General features: G+C 38.4%; 3 protein-coding genes across 5 annotated transcripts in view; all 3 read left to right on the forward strand.

Annotated features, from left to right (window-relative positions):
• Nucleotides 1–869: 869 nt before the first annotated feature.
• The window catches only part of LOC132677163 (uncharacterized), a 286,729-nt gene continuing 264,258 nt past the window's right edge, over nt 870–23,340 (forward strand). The window contains exon 1 of one of the 3 annotated variants that reach the window (XM_078433991.1): nt 870–1,716. In XM_078433991.1, the coding sequence (XP_078290117.1) occupies nt 1,458–1,716 (259 nt within the window). In that variant the 5' untranslated portion in view covers nt 870–1,457. The remainder of the gene's footprint in view (nt 1,717–23,340) is intronic. The other 2 variants (XM_078433993.1, XM_078433992.1) reach the window with 2 other exon arrangements.
• On the forward strand, nt 14,438–16,195 carry LOC144613012 (olfactory receptor 52K1-like). The gene has a single exon (XM_078433917.2). It carries the CDS (start codon nt 14,539–14,541, stop codon nt 15,499–15,501), a length of 963 nt encoding a protein of 320 aa, XP_078290043.2. The 5' UTR covers nt 14,438–14,538; the 3' UTR covers nt 15,502–16,195.
• Nucleotides 22,162–23,326, forward strand: LOC144613078 (olfactory receptor 52L1). Its single transcript, XM_078433988.2, has one exon. It carries the CDS (start codon nt 22,300–22,302, stop codon nt 23,293–23,295), a length of 996 nt encoding a protein of 331 aa, XP_078290114.2. The 5' UTR covers nt 22,162–22,299; the 3' UTR covers nt 23,296–23,326.

Here is a 23,340-nt window from a genome sequence, read left to right on the forward strand (position 1 = left end):
AATGAGGTAGAAAAATTGAAATTAAAAAAATATTAAAATTAAAAACACAGACACACAAAAATCGAATAGATGATGCTAGATCCTAGGTGTGTTTTGGTGTCGGTGTTGAAAGTGGTTTGACAGATTAGAGAAACAAACAAATAAACAAAAAAAAAAAAAAGGAGGGGAGAAGAAAAAAAAGGAAATCGTTTGAGAATTTGATAAAGTGAATACACTAAAGTAGACTAAAATACACAAAAGTAGAGAATATAGTACAAAAAACGTATAGAAAAATGTTTTTAATAAAAATTAAAAAGAGATGATGAACTTTTTCGTTTTCTGTATTTAAGAAAAAAGAAAGGAAAAACAGAAAAAAGATAAAAAATAGAAAACATAAAAGTAAAGACAAAAAAATCGTTTCAAAATTTGAAAAAGTGAATACACTGTAGTAGACTGAAATAAAATGATGGGAGTAAGATAGAATTTGAAAAAAAATTACATAAGAGCAAAAAATATAGTAATAAAAATTAAATAAAAATATTTAAAAGAAATTGAAAGTAAAAATGAAGTTTTTCTGTTTCTGCATTCAAGAAAAAGAAAAGAAAGGAAAAAGAGAAGAAAAGAAAGAAAAAAAGGAAATTGTTTGAAAATTTGAAAAGGTGAGTACACTGAAGTAGACTAAAATAAAAGGATGAAAGTAAAGTAGAATTTGAGAAAATTTACACAAAAGCAAAAAATATAGTAATAAAAATTAAAGAGAGATATTTTTAATAAAAATTAAAAATAAAAATGAGTTTTTTTCTCTTTATTCAAGAAAAAGAAAAGAATTGTAAAAGAGAAAAAGGAAAAAGGGAAAAAAAATTGAATAGATGAACCTGCTAACAGATTGAAGTAGGACTGAAATTGCTTTGTTTTCCCCTAGAGGTCGGTCAGTCTATGTAGCTCTTTGTAGTCCATAAATTAAGCCCGCGGTGAGGTTTGTGTTCTTGAAGAGTGAAGTTGGCTCAGTTAGGCAGGCCCCGGTGTAACAGCTCCGCTCTCCACTAGATGGCGCTGCTAGCCTACTGGGGTGGCTTGTTGCGGTGCTTGTTGGTGCACACGCAAATGCATATAAGGGAGTGGTGAAAAACGGCGCCACCCAGCCACCCAGTCTGTTCTCCCTGATCAGCAATTGCGCACCGGTCCTCTGTCTTCAGCTCTCATCGACTCTCCTCTTTTCCACTCTCCGTGACCAGTCCCCAGGCAGTACCTCTCTCCCGAGTTTTGTCTCAGGTGTGGCTATTTTCCCCGGCCCCTTACTTCCGAAGGACTGCGGCTTTGACCCACTCCGCCCGTCTGGTCTGCGGGAGGGTCTCACCGAGCAATGGCTGAATGAGTAATGGCCGAATGTTGGCTGCACCCAGGAATGCCCACTGGACCCTGCTGTTGCTGGTGCCCTGAGACTATGGCCAGGTGCCAGCCCGCCCCTAAAAAAGATCATGAGACAGTGTAGCAGCAGCATTTCAGGGACCATGGAAAATTGCAACACACATCTGCCACTGGGCTTCACCCTCAACAACCTTGCCCCAGCACCAGCGAATGTGGCTGCCTTCCAGGGTCTGCTGGGGCCAGGTGGCTTCAACAGCCTCTACGAAATGTCCTTCCAGCAGTGGAACCACTTTTCCCCGTGCGGCCTGAGAACCTCCTGGACCCCACTCTGTTCCTGGGGATTCACCTTTCCCACCAGAGCACCGCCAGGTATTGAACTGTGGAGTTGCAGCCTTTGCTCTCCCCTTGTTTACCGTCTTAATGGAATTTAAACCCTCTCCTTTCTCTTTTCTCCCTTTTTAGTTTAGTCCCTGTGGCTGTTTCCAATTTTCCACTTTCTCTCCAGCTGTTTTTGGGGAGGGGTGCTTTTACTGTATACTCCCCCCTCCCCAGTCTCCGTCCTCTCTCCACCCGCAAAAGTGGCCCCCTTTCCACCACAGCTTCTCGCTCCCCAAGTTCACCTCTCTGTGCTGCATACCTCCTGAATTCTGTGGTTCAGGTTGTGCAGATTGTTGTGTTAATCTTCTAATCAGTTTTCTAGGTGTGTAGGATGTTTAGTGTTGGTCTGGCTGTATTTCATGGATGCGAGACACACAAAAAGCTTCCATGCTGTTCTGCTATCTTGGCTCCTCCCCCAAATTGTCTTTCAAGAGGTTATTCTGCCCCTGTAGGAGAATATGGATATTTTAAATAATCTTGAAATATACTGAAATGTTGCTTCATAGGGACATTGTAGTACTTTACACACCCAGAGTTTAAGACTGTGTTTATTTCATCATATCCATCCATTTCATCACATTCCAAATTAGGAAATTTAACTTAAAAGTCTTTATTAATAGAGTGAGTAAAAGTGATATTTCAATTTTGGTTGAAGTTTTCACTTCACTGTTGAGTGAGCTTTGACATTTTCAAAGATATATTTTCCATTCATGGGCTTCTTCATTAGTTTTCTCTTTTGTCTTTATGTGCAACTTACCTTGTAGTATTAAGTGCAATAATGTTTTTCAAGTGCTCAGTTTGGAGTATACAGTCTTATTAATTTGTATGGATTTCATTATATCTTCTTAAAAAATTTTCATTATATCTTAAGGGTATTACCTCTGTTGAATTTTCTGGAAGTATTTCCTCCAATTCATTTTCCATTAAATTCTGTCTTTTCTAAAAAATGATTTACTCACCTGCATACACAAACTTTTATGTGGTCATAACAATTGTACTTTTTAATATTATTTCATGACTTTTAAACTTTTAATAACATAAAATCTAGTATTTCAATAAGTATTTACTAGCATATTCTTTACCGAAGTTTATTTTAAATTTAATTTTTAAATGAATTTGAAATTTCACATGGAGTGAAAAAGTACATTAATTTCACCCCACTAATAGTTAAACCATTGTTCCAGCACCATTCAGTAAATAAGCCTTTTTCTCCCACTATCCTGAATGCACTTTTTTAGTCCTATATTAAATTCCAACATATATTCAAAGGTCACTGCCTCCCAGGACAATCTTTTCTGTTTTTAGTGTCACTAAAAACATGTATTTACCACATGGTAGGGGAAATTCTTAGTAATAACTTCAAAAAATGTTTTAAATTAATGTTAATTAATTTAAATGTTATTTTGTTGGAATATTATATATATTTTTAAACTTTATTTATTTATTTTGAGAGAGAGAGAGAGAGAGAGCAGGGGAGGGGCAGAGAGAGAGGGAGAAAGAGAATCCCAAGCAGGCTCTGCACAGTCAGCGCAGAGCCTGATGCGGGTTTGAGATCCCGCAAACCATGAGATCACAAACCATGAGATCACGACCCGAGATGAAGTCAGACGCTTAACCCACTGAGCCACCAAGGCACCCCTGGAGTATTATATTTAAAAAAATACAAATTAGTTATGGGAGAACTGATGTCTTTACCCATTGATTCTTTCCATTGAGAAATCTGTGTTTTTCCTTTTTGTTATAGATATTTTGGGATGTTTTCTATTATTATTACTTTTGTCTCTCTTTGTATTTCCTAATTGGCTTGTTACCTACGAAACCTTCTAATGACTATTGTTAAAATTTTAAGACATTTCTCAAAATACAGCTCTTTTACTTTCCAAGGCAAATTGCTTTTCAGTAATTTTTTTCCCCACATTTTTTTGGTAGAAGAATGTATTTCCTATCATTAGATAAGATTGACAATTGTAAATTTTTATTTTGCATCTTAAAGTAAAACATTTATAAGTTTCTAAACAATATAAAGAAAGAGTGATAGTCAACATCTGTGTCTATGTCTAGACTTGAAGTAGAATGTCTTTAGAACTTTCCCTTCAGTGTACTGCTGGCTAATACTTTTCTGACCAATGTTCTCTATTATTATGATAATTTGATGTCTATTTCTAGTTATTGATTTAAAAAAAATCAGATATGGGTAAATTCAATCGCTATCTCTTTTTAGGATCTTGGATCCATAATTTAAATGGGAGGATCTCCTGCTGGCACCGTTCTTTCAGCTTTGACAGCAAACCTCCCCTGTGTCAGGCTCTGTGAGGCAGACTTTGGTTGCTCGTTTGTAAGACAGAGGTTTCTACTCCCTCTAACATGTCCAGAGGAGACCTGAGTCTCCTTTTTCTCACTGGTTTTCCAGATCTCAGGCTTTTGTCTCTGTAGGCAAGATCTTAGGAAAAAGAGGGCCAAAGTCAGAAGGATTAAATGAAGGAAGCAAGATGAGAAAGCCAAAGGAGTGGGAAAAAGAGAGGCAGAGCAACTGGAACCAAGACCTAGGAAAACAGAGCAAGAAAACAGCCCCCTGCCCTCCCCTCCCCTTGGCCCCTGGTTACTCCCTGCTAGGAGGTCCTGGAGAGATCCTCTCCAAATGGAACTGCCTTCTGTAACTGCTTCTATTCTCTTGGCTACACCTGTCTTTTATGCCTTTGTTGCTGAGAGTACAACTTCTCCTCTCCCCTGGGGCCTGGGCTGTTGCACAAATTGGAGCCCAGAATTGCCCTAGACCTTCTTGTGTACTCCCTAGGTCCTCCATGAGGCTCTTTTTAATCTTTTTTCCTGTGTGTATCAAGGCTTGATGTCTTTTGCCATAGCCCCCAATGATCTTAGATGTATGTCAAGGCTTGGCTTAGGGAATAGAAGTACTCAGGCCCCAGTCCCATGGAAAGCACCAGTAGGTAGTCACTCAAGTCTTTTTAGGTTAACCATTTACTTTTTTTTTTAAATTTAATTTTAGGTTTTTAAAAAAAATTCCAGTTAGTTAACATACAGTGTTATATATTAATTTCAGGTGTACAATATAGTAATTCAACACTTCCATATATCACCCTGTGCTCATCATGACAATTGCACTCCTTAATCCCTATCATCTATTTAACCCATCCCCCCACTCCCTGCACTTCCCCCTCTGGTAGCCATCAGTTTGTTCTCTATAATTAAGCCTGTTTCTTGGTTTGTGTGTATGTCTCTCTTATTTTTTCCCTTTTGCTTGTCTCTTTTGTTTCTTAAATTCCACAGATTAGTGAAATCATATGGTGTTTGTCTTTCTCTGACTTATTTTGCTTGGCACAATACTCTCTAGCTCCATCCACGCTGTTGCAAATGGCAAGATTTCATTCTTTTTATGGCTGAATAATATGCCATTATATATATTTATATCTATACCTATCTGTATCTATCTATCTATCTATAGATCTCTCTATAGAGTAGATAGATAGATAGATAGATAGATAGATAGATAGATATATACATACCACATCTTTATCCATTCATTAATCAAAGGACATTTAGGCTGCTTCAATATCTTCATTATTGTAAGTAATGCTGCTATAAACATAAGGGCACATGTATCCCCTTGAATTAGTATTTTTGTATTCTTTGGGTAAATACCCAGTAGTGTGATTGCTGGATTGTGTGGTAGCTCTATTTTTAAATTTTGAGAAACCTCCATACTATTTTCCACAGTGGCTGCACCAGTTTGCATTCCCACCAAAAGTGCACTAGTATTCCTTTTTCTCCACATCCTCACCAACACATGTTGTTTCATCGTATTGTTGATTTTAGCCATTCTGATAGGTGAGAGGTGATATCTCATTGTAGTTTTGATTTGCATTTCGCTGGTGATTAGTGATGCTGAGCATCTTTTCATGTGTCTCTTGGCCATCTGTATGTTTTCTTCAGAAAAATGTCTGTTCATGTCTTCTGCCTATTTTTAAATTGGATTATTTGTTTTCTGAGTGTTGAGTTTTGTAAGTTCTTTATTTATTTTGGATACTAACCCTTTATCAAATATGTCATTTGGAAATCCATTTTGAATTTATTTTTGTGATTGGTATAAGAAAGTCGTCCAGTTTCATTCTTTTGCATTCGGCTGGCCAGTTTTCCCAAGACCATTTGTTGAAAAGACTGTCTTCATCCAATTCATTCATTGGATATTCTTTCCTGCTTTGTTGAAGATTAATTGACCATATAATTGTGAGTTTATTTCTGTATTTTTCATTCTGTTCTATTGATCTATATATATCTACTTCTGTGTTATTACCATTTGTCTTGATCACTACAGCTTTGCAAAATAACTTGAAGTCCAGAATTGTGATGCCTCCAGCTTTGCTTTTCTTTTCAAGGTTGCTTTGGCTATTCAGGATCTTCTGTGGTTTCATACAAATTTTAGGATTGTTTGTTCTAGTTCTGTAAAAAATCCTGTTTGTATTTTGATAGGGATTGTGTTAAGTGTGCAGACTGCTTTGGCTAGTATGGACATTTTAATAATATTTGTTCTCCCAATCCGTGAGTATGGAATATCTTTCCATTTCTTTTGTGTCCTCTTCAATTTCTTTCATCAGTGTTGTATAGTTTTTAGAGTATAGGTCTTTCACATCTTTGGTTAGGTTTTTTTCCTGGATATCTTATTATTTTGGGTGTAGTTTTAAATGGTATTGTTTTCTTAATTTCTCTTTTTCCTGCTTCATTATTGGTGTATGGAAATGTAACTGATTTCTGTACATTGGTTTTGTATCCTGAGACTTTACTGAATTTGTTGATTAGCTCTAGCAGTTTTTTTGGTGGAGTTTTTTGGGTTTTCTATGTGTGGATCATGTTATCTGCAAATAGTGTAAGTTTTACTACTTCCTTACCAGTTTGGCTGCTTTTTATTTATTTGTTGTTGTCTGATTGCTGATGTTAGGACTTTCTAGTACTATGTTGAATGAAAGTGGTAAGAGTGGACATCCTTGTTTTGTTCCTGACTTTAGAGGAAAAACTCTGTTTTTCCCCAGTAAGGATGATGTTAGCTGTGGGTTTTTTATAGATGTCCTTTATTATGTTGAGGTATGTTCCCTTTTTCTGTTGAAGGTTTTTATCATGAATAGATGTTGTACTTTGTGAAATGCTTTTTCTGAATCTAGTGAAATGTCATATGGTTCTTATTCTTTCTTTTTTTGATGTGATGTATCACAGTAAATGATTTGTGAGTATTGGATCACCCTTGCAACCCAGGAATAAATCCCACTTGATTATGGTGAATGATTTTTTTAAAGTGTATTTTGAATTTGGTTTGTTAGCCTTTTGTTGACAAACTTTTGCATCTATGTTCAGCAGGGATATTGGCCTGTAGTTCCTCTTTTTAAAAATTTATTTATTTTGGGAGAGAGAGAACGGGAGAGGGGCAGAGGGAGAGCGAGAGAGAAAATCCCAAGCAGGCTCCACGCTGCTGGAACAGAGCCCCATGTGAGGCTCAATCGCGTGAACTGTGAGATCATGACCTGAGCTGAAACCAAGAGTCGGATGCCCAGCCGATTGAGCCACCCAGGTGCCCCTATAGTTCTCTTTTGTAGTGGAGTCTTTATCTGATTTTGGTATCAGGGTAATGCTGGCCTCATAGAATAAATTTGGAAGTTTTCATTTCTTTTCTATTTTTTGGAATAGTTTGAGAAAAATAAGTATTAACTCTTTTTTAAATGTTTGGTAGAATTCCCCTGTGAAGACATCTGTTTCTAGACTTTTGTTTATTGGGAGTTTTTAAATTACTTACTCAATTTCTTTGCTGGTTATTGGTTTGTTCAAATTTTCTATAGATTTTTTTCTGTTTCAGTTTTGGTAGTTCATATGTTTCTAAAAATTTATCCATTTCTTCAAAGTTGTCCAATTTGTTGGCATATAGTTTTTCATAATATTCTCTTGCAATTGTTTGTATTTCTGTGGTGTTGTTTGTTCTTTTCCTTTTTCATTCATGATTTTATATATTTGAGTCCTTTCCATTTTTTCTTGGTAAGTCTGGCTAATGGTTTATCAATTGTATTGATGTTTTCTTCAAAGAATTATCTCCTGGTTTCATTGATATGCTCTATTGTTTTTTAGTTTCTATATCATTTATTTCTGCTCTAACCTTTATTATTTCTTTCTTCAGCTGGTTTTGGGTTTTGTTTATTCTTTATCTAGCTCCTTTTGGTGCAATTTAGGTTGTTTATTTGAGATTTTTCTTGCTTCTTGAGGTAAGCCTGTATTGCTGTAAACTTCCCTCTTAGAACTGTTTTTGCTGCATGTGAGGTTTTGCACCATTGCGTTTTCATTTTCATTTGTTTTCATGTACTGTTTAATTTCTTCTTTGATTTCCTGCTTGACCCATTCATTGTTTAGTAGCATGTTATTTAGCCTCCATGTATTTATGGTCCTTCTGGTTTTTTTCTTGTTGATTTGTAGTTTCATAGCATTGTGCTCAGAAAATATTCATGGATTTTGATCTTCTTGTATTTGTTGAGGCTTGTTTTGTGGGCTAATATGTGATCCATTCTGGAGAATGTTCTGTATGTACTTGAGAATAATTTATATTCTGTTGTTTTAGGATGGGATGTTCTGAATATATCTGTCAAAACTATTTGTTCCAGTGTGTCATTCAAAGCCATTGTTTCCTTGTTGATTTTCTGTTTAGATGCTCTGTCTGTTGATGTAAGTAGGGCATTAAAGTCCCCTACTATTATTATATTATTATTGATTAGTTCCTTTATATTTGTTATTAACTATTTTATGTGTTTCGGTGCTTTTATGTTGGGTGCATAAATATTTACAGTGGTTATATCTTGTTGGATTGTCCTCTTTTGTTATATAGTGCCCTTCTTTGTTTCTTGTTATAGTCTTTGTTTTAAAGTCTATTTTGTCCGGTATAAATATTGCTATTCCAGCTTTCTTTTGACACCAATTTGTATGATATGTTCTGCCCATCCTTCTCACAGTTGGAGCAATTTTCAAGGATACAAATTCATGAATATAGTATTTCTCTCCATTAAGTTAGATCTTTAATTTCTCTTAGTAGTGATTTAGGGATTCAGAAATATTTTATCAAGTTTATCCCTGAATATTTGATATATTTTGATGCAATTGTACATAATAACTGTAAATTTAGTTTTCCAATTTTTTTCATAGCTAGTTTGTAGAAATGCAGAAAATCAATTTTGTATTGACTTTGTATCGTGTTATCTTGCTAAATTCAATTATTAGTACAGATCTTAGGCTTTCCTACATACATCCATGTTGTTTGCAAGTGATTACATTTTACTTCTTATTTTCCAATCCCTAAGATTTTATTTTTTGTCTTATTTCAGTGGTTAACACCTGTAGTGCAATCATGAATATCCATTGATAATCCTGATTTTAGGGAGAAAGTCCTCAACTTTTTACTATTATGTATGATATTGAAGGTTTACATTAATGCCTTTTTTTCCCATGTTTGGGAAATTCCTTATTATTTCCCATATGCTGAGCATTTTTTCTATTATTATTATGAGTAAATGTTGTTTTCATATGATTTTATTTTTGTCTCTATTAGGATGATGATATGATATGTATACTTTCCACTATTTTGTTAATATGACAATTTACTTTTGAATGATAAACTACTGTGCATTCTTGGGGAAGCCCCACCTACTCATGATATAATAATCTTTTTATATATTGTTGTATAGTATTTGCTAATCATTTGTTAAGGATTTTTATATCTCTGCTCATGAGGGACTTTGGTTTGGATTTTCCTATCTTGTACTGTCTATATGATTTCGTCATCAGATTAATACTGGCCTTGTAAGATGGATTGGAAAGTGTTCCTTTTTCCTCTGTTTTCTAAAAGTTTGCATTATTATTTCTATTGTAAGGATTGTCATTGTTTCTTTCTTAAATATTTGATAGAATTTTCCAGTAAAGACTTGATCTAATGCTTACTTCACTCTATTATCACATCATCTTCCTATGCCCAGAACACTATGAAAGAAATCTATTAAAGCACTAATCTATCCGTGTCACTGCTGTGCTTAAACAAGTTCCTTGACCTCTTATTAACATGTAGTGCCATCTAGAAGAGCACTTAAGACCTGCCATAGTCTGGGGCCAACCTTCCTCTCAAATATCATCCCTCTGCACTGCTTCATTAATATTGATCTCTTCTTAGCTTTCCATCAAGAATTCCATACTTTATGAGTTTGGAGTTCCTTTTAGTGCTAGTGAGTCATTCTGGAACATTCTGTTCCATTATTCAACTTTCCTCTCTCATGTTACCTCATTTTTGAAGCCTTCTGTGATCCCCACAGGCATAATCAGATGCTCTCTCTCCATGGTTTTCCCATCTCTCCGTGGTGTGGCTACAGATCCTTGCATATGCCTCTGCTTTGCCTTTGGTCATGCTTTGCTTTAGTTTGATGTGTATCTTCCACCTGACCCTGTTTAAAAGGGGTTTAAAGTTTAAGAGGAACCCAGGAAATATATTTTTTGATCCAAATTATTGATTCCAATCCCTTGACTATTTTTGGATCTTTGGACAATTCCAGTCTCTTGATGTTTTTTGCAAGGTGAGGGTTCAGAGTTTCAGTCAGGCAGTCCATATTCACACTAATCTAGATTTCTAGTTCTGAGACTTTTGTTTATTTCCTGGACTGAAGTTCCTGTGATTGTTACCAGTGCCTCTTAGACTGAACTTTGTATTGCTCTTGCTACTTGTCCTGCCTACTCCCTCCTCCTCCACTAGGGTTCTGTGCTGATATTTTCTGCTTCATAATACATCTCTCTACAGTTTCATACACATCATAGCGTCATCTCCTGTAAGCTCACTGTTACCCAGCTTGACTTCTCTGTTAGAAAACTGAATGCCTCATGTTAGGGTTCATAATCCTGGCTGTACCTGAAATGACACCTGCTATGTCTTCTTTTCCCCTCCGGAACTGGATAGTACCCTTAGAGCATGGCTGTCAGAAATGGATGACCTGATTTTGCATACTGACTCTTCCTGTAAACCTTGTGCTGTTCCTTTCCAGTATACCCTGTGTACACCTCTGTCTTTCTGATAAGGTTTATCATTCTGAAGACACAAAGGTCTTGCTGAGTTCTGAACCATAAATTTGAATGTGTTTGTTCTTGTTTTTTTCCTTTGGCTTCATAAAACAAATAATTTTCTCTCATAGGGAGTTTCTTCCTGGACTTGAAGAACCCATTAAAAATCATGCATGCCACCACAAGTGTTCTCTTGTGTAAGCTGTACACACTCAATTTTTCAAAACTCTCTCAATCCAAGGCAATGTCCAGATCCTTCATACTATTGAACATCCTCCACAGATTAATCTGGCACCATTTTCAGGAGTGATTTTGGTGGCTGAGATGAGAGTCAAATGTAGAGAGATTGGTTAAGAATGGAGAGAATTATAGGTAGTTTCACTTAAGGTGACATAATGTATGGATGGAAATACCTACAAGACTTGGTTTACCTTTGTACCTACTGTTTTGAGTTCAGGCAGTTGACATTTTCTTCACTCTTATTCCCAGGCCAGGTTCTCTTTTCTCTTAAAAGCTTATACCTTTAATCCATTCTTTCTCTCATGGTTCCACCTATGTCGTGGAGGGGTCATCTAGGTAATGTTGTCTGTTGGACCTGGTGTTGCCCACTGCCCCCCACACACCTCCAATCTCCCTGCCTTCTTCCTCATTCTCCCTAGATCAGATCTTGCTTGTTCATCAAACCAGGTGGTCCCCTTCCCTATGGGAGGAAGCCACACCTTGCTTCTGGCTGCAGGGCCTTGGCCCTCTCTTGACATGACACCCTGGAGTATGCGGTTCAAAATATTCCCTGCTGGGCCTGTTCCCTGGGGTCCCAATAAGAGGAAGAGACCTTGTTAAATCTTTGTTTGGAGAAGAGGCAGAAGTGCTAATTGGTGTCTTGTTGGTGGGAACTTCATTTTGGATCCCTACAGGCAATGCCTGAAAAGGTGCCCATTAAATACCCTGTTCTTGGGATTTGACTGGTAACTTAACTTTTTCTCATCCTTTTGTAGGTTAAACAGTGCAGATCTTTGGTGAGTAATGACCAAGGGTAGGCCCAAGGAAAAGAGATACATACAGACTTCATCCACAAATTAGCTTTCCCCCAACATTTCCAGATCTGCATAATCTGATAGGCTGTCTGGGGTGGAAATGCATGGTCTTTGTATCACTGAAGAAAATTGGAAATATCATCAATATTGATGATGTGTACATCATCAGAAGTCTATCTGGACCTTTTGTATTATATGGATATAAGCAAGAGAGGGATCAGGTATATTAGGATTACTTCCTTCCAAGTAGGCAAACATCTTTCCAATCCTGGCTCAATAATAAGCTATTTATAAATATGTTCCTCTTTGAGTGAGTCATAAGGAAACATTATGGAGGCACCTCAGTATGTGTCCTGGATTCTTCTGGTTCCAGGACCCCTTACCTCCCTTAACCCTCTTTCCTGATGGAAGTAAAGGAGCTGAGCTTACCGGGTCAGACTTTTCCTTGAGGCACGAGGTTATAATGAGGGACATTTGCTGGGTCCTCAGGAGACAGTTGGGAGATCAGAGGTAATTATTTCTTAAACTGTTCTGAAGATACTGTTAGGTTCCACAAGGTGGGCTGAGGCTTAAGGATGGGCAATTTTGAGAATTATTTGAAGCAGATGCTCAGGAGGTCAGAACCACATTTCTTGACACCAGCCAACCCCTTCCTCCCCCACTACCAACACACACAGCATCATTCCCTGAGGGTGCTGAGGGGAATAGCCTGTGGTTAGGAGGGAAGAAAGGAGCCGTGTTGGGGAGGATATGGTATTTTTGACTATGTGTCTCTGGATTACTACTACACAACATCTACCCATGGGATGAACATACCATTCTTTGTCAAATCAAATGCATTGTCTCTGAATCACTGAAGTTTCTGTTGCTCTTAACCAGATTCCTCCAAATGAATTGTTTATTTCTTATAATTCAGTGAAAATAATGTTACTGTTTTCAGATTTTGACAAAAGATTTTCACATATAATATCTCATTGAATTTTCATAATGATCCTGTGAGGTAGGTTTTAATTTATTCATTTCACATGTAAGGAAACTAAGGCTTGAAAATGGTTAGCTTTGCTTATGGTCACAAAGCTGACATATGGCAGAAATAGTACCTCAAATCAGGACCTTGACTTCTGGTCCAGAGTTTATTACATGGCACTAAAACTATAGGTGTCCTGTAATCTCCCATCTTCCCAGCCCTCATGCCTTCTCCTGAGGTTACATAGTTTCCTCAGTGGCTGTGGTAAAGGTATGGGCAATAATCATGTGGTTTCTCTTGGAGAAAAAAGCAAATGTTCTTGGCCATTTTAATCTGTGCTGTTTCTTCTTTCTTGGATTATGCTCCGTGCTGACTTTTGCTCCTTTCCCTCATGCTTATAGACCACTTCCTGCTGTCACTGAAACTGTGAGATCAATCCAGCTGCATCTTTTCTGCCTGGAATGTGAATCACTTATCTTATGCTCCAAAGCCCTCTTTGACCTCAGACCCAGGCCTCTGTGTGTCCTTGTGTTTTTACTTTCACATGAGAGAATCGTGGCACTGGAGGTAATAAGGGGTGTTAGAGAGACACGTACTCCCTAAATAATTCCTTATCTGCCCCGATATTTGATTGCTCTACTGCTCACCCATGGCCACCCAGTCCTGAATGTTCTTCCTTGGCCCTGGAGAAGTCACTGCTAACACAGAGACAGGGTGATGACCTTCTAGCTCAGGGATCAGGGATTGGTGGATGTAAGGCCTTGTCTGATTCTGTCACTAAATAGATCTGTGACCCTTGGCCATTTGCTTCTTTCTAGACTGCAGTTTTCTAACCTAAAAAACAATAGTATTTGGCACAGGATATATTGCAGATCTGAATAATTCTGTACACTTTTTATAGTTATGTGATAAATAGAACTGGAGGGAATGCCCGTTTTTTCTTCCGTTCTCAATAATTTGGCGCAATTTAGAATTCTTTGGCTTTCACATGACAGCTATTACCAAGAGCTTCTGTTTTTTTCCAGGTCACTACAGCTCTGAACTTTGTGTCTACCTCTGTACACCACCACCTTAAAGGAGAGGGAGCTACAGGACGAGATACTGAGGAGAAAAACAAAACATTCATTTGTGAAATGGTTGGGGAATAATCCAAGGAAGAACCTAATCAATGTTGGAGTCATCAGGGACCATTTATTCTGTAACCTGGGAGTCAAGTGAAGTTTGGAGGAGTGAGGTATCTCCAAATTAAGAAAGTTTCCAGGTGTTAGGATTTTTGGCAGTTTCAGATGAAGGTTAGTGGTATAAGACTTAAGGAATGTGTAAGGTCAGCCCTGATTAAATCCAGTGCCAATATTCAGAACTTGGGAATGTGAGCTTGATGGGAAGGGTTTTTATTTAACATTAATTCCTGGGCATCTGCTTAAACCTGGTTATGTCATTTGCTCCAGGTCATAGATATACTAGGATATCAAATTCTGGAAACTGGTTTCTGAACTTCTTGTCCAACACATTTCCCACTGGACCAAACTAATTTGCCTCCTCTGTGTTTGAGGTTCTTGCAGAAATATTAGTTACGCTGAAAATCATTTTTGACTGTTTACTGAGACCAATGGGGGAAGAGTGATGGTGCTGGTGCTGTTAGTGAGACCATAGATCTTGAGCTCCCAATCTCCACATCAACTGACTTTAACCTGCTTCCTTTCTTTCTAGTAGCCCTTCACGCTTCTAAGTGAGATGATCACCATAATTCTTTCCAATAATTCTCATCACTTCCCACATACTTTCTTCTTGGCTGGCATCCCAGGACTGACTGCTGCCCACATTTGGATCTCACTTCCCTTTTGCTTTATGTTCTTCCTGGCAGTGACTGGGAATGGTGTCCTGCTTTTTCTCATCCGGACAGAGCACAGCCTTCACCAGCCCATGTTTTTCTTTCTTGCCATGCTCTCCTTTGTTGACCTGGTTCTCTCCCTCTCTGCTCTGCCCAAGATGCTGGCCATCTTCTGGTTTGGTGCTACAGCTATCAGCTCCCACTCCTGTCTTTCCCAGATGTTCTTCATCCATGCATTCTCTGCTATGGAGTCAGGAGTGCTGGTGGCCATGGCCATGGACCGCTTCGTGGCCATCTGTAACCCACTACATTATGCGACCATTCTTACCCCCGTTGTTGTTGCCAAGATTGGAGGCCTGGTAGTGCTGCGAGGTGTGGGATTGACCATCTCCTTTCCAGGCTTGGCCCGTCGGCTGTCCTACTGTGGCTCTCACACGATTGCCTATACCTACTGTGAGCATATGGCAGTAGTGAAGCTGGCCTGTGGGGCCACCACTGTGGATAACCTCTATGCCTTTGCTGTGGCAATCTTTCTTGGTGTGGGGGATGTGGCCTTTATCGCCTACTCTTATGGGCAGATTGTGAGGACCATGATTCATTTTCCTTCACCTGAGGCACGTGCTAAAGCTGGCAGCACATGTATGGCTCATGTCTGTGTCATCCTCTTCTTCTATGGACCAGGCTTTCTTTCTGTAGTCATGGAGCGCTTTGGCCCACCCACAGCCTCTGCTGCTAAGGTCATGCTTGCCAATCTCTACTTGCTCTTTCCCCCTGCACTGGACCCCATTGTCTATGGGGTCAAGACCAAGCAGATCCGGGAGCAGCTGCTTAAAATGCTAAGGCCCAAGCAGATTGACCCCACCTGAGTGCAGTTCTCATGAACTGGACATCAGAGGCAACGGTGGTCTTTCCCTTTGGAGTGGGAGCCCCACAGCCTAGTTCATTTACTTGGTGGGGACATTCAAGAGAAAAATGAAGTTTTCTTGAGTGTTTGAAAGTTAGGAAATCTCTTCTGAGGTCTATATAGTGTTTAGATATTGGGATGGAAGACAGGGGTATCTCAAGAAAGTAATTTTTTGGATATGTTTTTATTTTAAGAGTTTGTGATTTACTTGTGTTGAGAAGACAAATGAATCAAGGAATTAAGAAATAATTAAGGTATCTATGGACCTGGAGCAAGTAACTTAGGAGATTAGGGAGAGATGAACTGGATGCCTATTTGTACATATGAGAACATGGGCCACTTCCCACCATGACACTGACACAGGCAGTCTGTGGGAGTGGATAGGCCTTGGGTAAAATTTTGGCATCACGGAAATAAAGGTGACAAACTATGGAGATTCTTTAGAGTTTCAGGTTCATGAGAGAAACTTTTTAAAAAATATTCATGTTCCATCTGATTCTGGAAGTGCTTTAGTTCACGTGCTTTGATTCTGTTTTTGAGATGGATGACCCTCTATGACTCCTGTAGTATCATGTATTTTTAAGCTCTGAGAATAATGATAATTGTTCTTTTATTTCTTCATTTTTAGTCTTAGGTGCAGAGCCTTGAGTTAAAGTTTATTTCACACAATAATTATTGTTCTAATTCTTTATTTTCTGTCTTGATTCCTAATTCTTTGGGCCATTCTCGTCCAGTTCCTACTATTGGCACTCACTTTAATGTGTTTGTTTTATGTTCCTAAGTATATATGTATCCTTGCAACATATGTAGTGTTGGTGGTATGTTATGTAATATACATAAGTCTCCTTCTTTAGTTCCCCAAGTGTCCATGCTTCCTCCAGCCATGGGTAGTCTGGGCTCTTGCTATTGGGAGTGCACCTCCCTGTCTTTATCCTTGTTATTCCTACTCATCTTGAGCTTCAGTCTAAACCTCACCTCTTTGAAGAAGGTTTTATAAGATAGATCAGGTCACTTTATGAACTCAGAACTCCATGTATCTTTCTTTAATTGTCCATCATAATTAAATATGTGTATATTTAATTAAGTATACACATATTAATTAAATATATACATATTAATTATATATTAATTAAATATATCTTAATTAAACATATATTAAATAAATATATAATAATTGGTTTAATGATCTTTGTCCCCCATCTCTACTAAATGGTGAATTGCATTGTATCCTTAACATAGAACTCATATGATAGGCACTCAATAAATGTTTTCTCAATAAATGCATTTTATTATTTTAATGGATTATATCATTACTAGCATGTTTCTTCATTAGTCGTATTGACATATGTGTATTTTGGATTAAATGAGTACATTAATCTCAAAGTGTGGCACGGTAGGCACTCAGTAACTTTTTACTGAAGAAATGAAATAAGTTGTCACAAAACTAGCATTGAAATCATAATTGCTTTTTTTTGCAGTCATAATCACTCTTAACACTAATGTCTTTATTGCTATCACTGTGATGAACACTACCTTAAGTTTCAAATGTTATTTCATTTTTTAAAAATTTCAACTTGTGATATTTTGGACACTGTGCAGGTGCACTGGAGAATGTGATTATTTTTAATAAGGCAACCTCACTGCTGTGTATAAACACAGAACAAGCAGAAAAATAGAATTTGTTTTCCTCCTTATCTTTATTTCTTCATTATTCTCTTCTTTTCTTCATTATTGTCTTCCTCATGCTGAGTATTTACCAGACTCTTGGTGTGATGATGAAATAAACTTGAAAATATAGGAAGTATGATAAAATGTGACAGTGCTGCGGTAGATGTTGGTTCCAAGTCACAGATTAGTTCTCAATGGGAAGTGAGGGGCAAGAAAGGGACTTTAGTTCTCAATGGGAAGTGAGGGGCAAGAAAGGGACATAGGTTGGGTCAGGTTAGAGATGCTATGAGTGACCAGGGTTTAGAAGAGTATGGGCCTGAGTTGTCGAGTGGGTAGATGGAGGGTTAGGGCTAAACTTATGGTCTCTAAAGGGAATCTGCTTCAGTCTTTCCTAAGTGGCTTCTGCTCTATGCCATACTCAATGGTCCCATGTTTCCTCAGTCAAATATTAGTCTTCAATATTATTACTAAGAAGATAGCACAGAAGCATTGTTCACAGTAGCTTAAAGGTGAAAACAACCTATGTGTATTGGCTAATGAATGGATTAACAAAAATGTAGTATACACACATCGGTGTTCAGTGTTAAAAGGAATGAATTCCTAACACATGCTTACAACATGGATTAACCTTAAACGTTATGCTAAGTGAAATAAGCCAAACACGAAATAACAAATATTGTATGATTCCTCTTATATTAAGTACCTAGAATAGGCAAATTCATAGAGATATAAGTAGCATAGAGGTTGCCAAAGGCTTAGAGGAGAGAGGGATGGAGATTGTTTAACAGGTACAGAGCTTCTGTTTGGGATGATGGAAAAATTCTGGAAATAGATATTGGTGATGGCTATACAGTATTGTGAATGTACCTAATGGCACTGAATTTGTAACTAAAAATGGTTAAAATGATAAATGTTATGTTAAATATATTTTACCACAATAAAAAATGACTTTGCTTCATGGGCAGGAGTGGAAGAAAGGGCTGCTGGAGATGCACAGTAGCTATAGGATTGCAGAGGAAGAGGATGAATGACATTTATTACCAATGGGTGTAGAGTTTCTATGTGCTTTGACTAAACTCATTTTAAACAATATTCATATGAATATGTTGTATTAGTATAAAATCTTCATGATATGAGCAGGTACTGTTGTTCAGCTCTTACTGCATGGTACCTTGAACCATTGAGAAAAAAATCTTTGCACATAAAGTCTCTCATTTAATTTTTACAAAATGTATATGAAGCTGGTTCTCTCATTATATCCATTTTTTTTCTGACAAAAATTTTATACTTCTACTAAGTGAGGACATTACATTTTCTCACACTTGTCATACTCTGGTTTGGTAGTATGTTCACTGTTCTTGTTCCCCAAAGCAATTTTTAGGATTTTCCCCCTGGAAAAACAGACTAGCAAACAAGCATGGACTGGTGCTTTTGCTGTTCATGTCATTCATACAGATCATTCTCTACCACTCTTTGGTACTGGTGTCTCTCCTTGTTGCTCTTCTTCATTAAATGATGACTAAGTTAATGTCTTCCCTATTTTTGGCCTCCCATTACCCTGGTGTGAGACTTCAGGAATCGTGCGAATGACCCATTGAACACTCTGTTTTCATATTCTTGATTTCTTTCTTCCAAATATCCCTACCTCATTTGCCCATTTTCACAACATATCCTTGAACCTCTCTGGAGATCACTGTGTCTCTAACACATCTCCTAGCATCTGTGCTTTACCTCTTCCTATACGTATTCCTAAGCATGATACTGAGATTCTGATCGTGTCTCAAACTTGTGCTTGAAATCTTCAGTATCTCCACTTTCCACTGTTTTTTAACATGACCTAAAAAATACTACTATGGTTTCTGCTTATGAACCAGGCCCAGTTCCTGAGTACTACATCCCAAATTTCATGATTCTTTCAAGTCTTAGGCAAAACCAAGCTCCCTTCCTTCTCGCCTCAGAGATTCTGTATTCTCAGCATACTCCCATAACTCCCTTCACTTTTAACCCATTCTTCTGGTCACTAACTTGAGTTAGGGGGGGCTTTTCTGCACTCCCTAGAATTAGAAGTTCATATAATAAGAGTATTATGTGATTGTCATACTGTAGTTTTAATTTATAACCCTTGTAACTGTTACTAGGTTTCTGTGATCACATATATAATGTATACTCTGTCATGAGCCATGATGACAAGAGTTATCATATTACTTGTTTTGTTTCACATCTAGTAGTGTATATGGATTTGGTAGATATTTAATACGTATTGAATGAGTTAATGAATAAATGAGGCTTTGCACTAGCTATGAATTAAATACATGTTGGCTGGATGAATGGAAAGACTGCAATTGAAGCATTATTCCAAAGGAGAATGTGGCCACTGAGGTGGACCATAAGTGCTGTATCAGAGGTGGACCAAGGGAAGGGTCTGCTTGATATTGGGGAGATATTATAAAGGAGGTCTTAGCCATCTCATTAGGAACTCTGAGAATCAGTATTTTCCCCATACTTGCCATGACATTGGAGTTGATATTCATGGGCCTGTCACAGTCTCTCAGAAGAGAGGCAGAATGCTTAAGTCACCTGAGACAGGTGGTATTTAACTTAGGTTGGATCCTCTAGAAACAGACATTGAGGCAGAGATTTGCATGCAGGAAACTTATTGTGAAGTATACTTTGGAGTGACATCTGTCAGGGAGTGAGGGAAACAGGACAGAAAATACAAAAAAGTTAAACTGATCCTGTAACCCCAGCTGTCTGAGCTGATTCCATGGGGCTGCTCTTGGGCTGAGATGGTCCTTCAGTATTGCTTCAAAAGAGAGAGGTTCAGGTCTTTGTATTTGTACTTAGACTGGTTATTGGGTAAGAGCTGCACTCAGAAAGGAAAAGTAATCTTGAATGAGTCAGCTCTTTGTCCAAGGGAGAGCGATTCAATTGTGAGCTTTTAGCAGCCAACACTCTCAGGAGATGGGAGGAATGAACATGTTTAGCCTTTAAAGAATTTATTGCTCTGAGTGTGACCTGTGTGAATGAGAAACCTGAGTTTAAAGTGAAATGTGGGCTTTCCTAGCTCACTGAGAATGAAGCTGCCTATGGCAGACATCAAGGTGGACAGGCTTAGGGGTGATGACCAACACTGGACAGATGGGCCACCTGATCAGGTGCATGTGCCACTCCCTGCTCTGCCTCTCTGCCCAACCAGCTATCCCTGGGGTGGTTGACTTAGCTCTGTGTGTCCCCAGCCAATCTGGATGCTAATTTTGGCTCTGTCCGGAGGTGTCTGTGTGTCCTCTGGGATCTGACAATTGGTAATAACATCTTGCCTGCCCAATACCTTATTCACAGTCACCGGCCCTACCTTGGGGAAGTAGCAAGAATGGATGTGTCTTTCATGGTAAGATTACAGAACTAGGTATAAATTTGTGCATTATTTATAGAATAATCTATATACCAGAACTTTATACATACCATTTAATTAGTATTTATAATAAACAAGTGTGATTTATGTTATTTGCTCTACAATCAGATGAGAAAATCTATACTCAGTTTAAGTATCCTGCCATGGTTTCATTTGTAGAATATGAAAAGGGCAGAATTTAACCTTAGTTGTCTGCCTACAAAGCTTGTGTTTATCCCACTGTACTGTGAAGCCTCTGCCAGCCAGCTTATAATTATCAAGTTTAATAAGAAATTGTCCTTTTCTTAAGACAAACCATTAAGACACTGAAAAGATTTCTGTAATTATGTAAAACAGAAAACTGTGGATGAAGATAAAAAGATCACAAAATAAAGTGCTTCTGACATGACTAGTATGTTCCTAATACAGCTAATGAGTCCTTCTAAAAGATAGTAGCCAAGAGCCTATGAATTTTGAAGGATGAGAAAGACCAATTCAGATAAAAGAGGAAGAAAGAATACATTAAAGTTACATGTAAAATAAATTGGTGTGCTCGTATGATTCCAACATTGGAATCGTTCAAGCAAAACATATGTGTGGAAAAGTGCTAAGTATAAGTCAAATTAATACAAAAGATAGCCTTTGAAAACTTTGCTTGCCAGTCAGTTATGATATTAGTCCATGGATTAAATGGAAAAAAGGATTTTAATCTCAGAAGTGATATGATGACTTTTGAATTTCAGATATACTTTATAATCCTCTGCCTTAAAAATGCAGTGTGGAAGAAAGGGTTAATGACAAGGCCAGAAGATCTAAGGAAATAATCCAGGTGATAAACGTTAGGAGTATGCACTAGGCGGTGACCCTAGGGGTTGAGAAGAATGAGTGGATCAAAAGGGGTTGAAATTCAGTCAACAGGAATGGTGACAAAGTAAAAGGAGATATAAAAATGAATAAGAATGATTTCAGGTTTCTACATTGGGTTAGATAGATAGATATAGTGATTATATAGGGAGAAGATAAAGGAAGTAGAGTGTATTTAGGGAGAATAAACAAGTTGATTCAGTCTTGAATATGTTGAGTGTGTGCTATAGACATTGATGTATAGATAAGTGGAAAATGGATTTGTATTTCAGAAAGGTATTTGAATTAGAAACCTAGATTTGGAAGATATTAGACTATATAAGTGGTTTAAATATTGTAAATGGATGAACTCAATCAGAGAAAATGTACAGAACTGAGAAGGGAGGAGAGGATGAAGCCCTGGAATCAATAACATATAATGGACAGATAGAGGGAGACGGTGTTGGGATGGAGGACATAGGAGGAACACAGTAGAATGCTGTGTTGTGGAAACTAAGGGAAAATACTTAAAAAAAATAACAGATTGATTTATTGTGTCCAGTAATGGCAAGAGGTGATACAGAAGATCCATTCAAGTGGATATTCCAAATTAGAAGTCAATGAATGGTAGTTTAGACATCTCTAAGCAGCATGATTACTCTTACCTGTAAATGAAAGTAGACCTATCTTAATTCAGGCATGTGGATGTCTCACCTTAAAGATGTTATCTCAAGAACAGGGGATTCTCTTCTTTGTATCTCACTTTATTCTTTTGTGTTTCACTTTCAGGTTCTCTCTTCTCATGAAGGTGGTAGCCAGAGGTAGACACTGTGATAACCCCCCAGCAATGGAGAAATCATGATTTTTGTTTCTTTTCTCTCTTCCTTCTCTAAGCCATTGACGATGGCCCTTAGTAATTCCAGCTGGAGGCTACTGCAGCCTTCTTTTTTCCTGATGGGCATCCCCGGTTTAGAGGAAAGCCAGCACTGGATAGCAATGCCGCTGAGTGTCCTTTATCTCTTTGCTGTAATGGGCAATGTCACCATCATCTTTATCATCTGGACTGACCCATCCTTGCACCAGCCTATGTACCTCTTTCTGGCCATGCTCTCTGGCATTGACCTGGTGCTGGCGTCCTCCACTGCACCCAAAACCCTTGCAGTGCTCCTGGTTCATGCCCATGAGATTGGGTACACTGTCTGCCTGACCCAAATGTTCTTCATCCATGCGTTCTCTTCCATGGAGTCAGGTGTACTTGTGGCCATGGCTCTGGATCGCTATGTAGCCATTTGTCACCCTCTGCACCATTCCACCATCTTGCATCCAGGGATCATAGGGCGCATTGGAATGGCAGTGCTGGTACGGGGGTTACTCCTCCTCCTCCCCTTCCCTATCCTGTTGCGGAGACTTATCTTCTGCCAGGCCACCGTCATAGGCCATGCCTATTGTGAACATATGGCTGTGGTGAAGCTTGCCTGCTCAGAAACCACAGTGAACCGAGCTTATGGGTTGGCAGTGGCCCTGCTTGTGGTTGGGCTAGATGTCGTGGCCATCGGTATTTCCTATGCCTTCATCCTCCAGACAGTGCTGAAAGTACCAGGGGGTGAGGCCCGACTTAAGGCCTTTAGCACATGTGGGTCTCACATTTGTGTCATCCTGATCTTCTATGTTCCTGGAATATTCTCCTTCCTCACTCACCGCTTTGGCCACCATGTACCCCATCATGTCCATGTTCTTCTGGCCACACTCTACCTCCTCGTGCCACCTGCACTCAATCCTCTTGTCTATGGGGTGAAGACTCAGCAGATCCGCCAGCGAGTACTCAGGGTATTCTCCCTAAAAGGATGGATCTGAACACATCCCAGTTATTATTTTCTGAGGCTCAGGCCAAAGGTACTG

The sequence above is a fragment of the Panthera onca genome, chromosome D1, assembly GCF_046562875.1.
Source record: "Panthera onca isolate mPanOnc1 chromosome D1, mPanOnc1 haplotype 2, whole genome shotgun sequence".
Classification (NCBI taxonomy): domain Eukaryota; kingdom Metazoa; phylum Chordata; class Mammalia; order Carnivora; family Felidae; genus Panthera; species Panthera onca.

Coding starts and splice junctions, on each gene's coding strand:
- LOC144613078 (XM_078433988.2), top strand. CDS start 22,300: ATGATTTTTGTTTCTTTTCTCTCTTCCTTCTCTAAGCCATTGACGATG.
- LOC144613012 (XM_078433917.2), top strand. CDS start 14,539: ATGATCACCATAATTCTTTCCAATAATTCTCATCACTTCCCACATACT.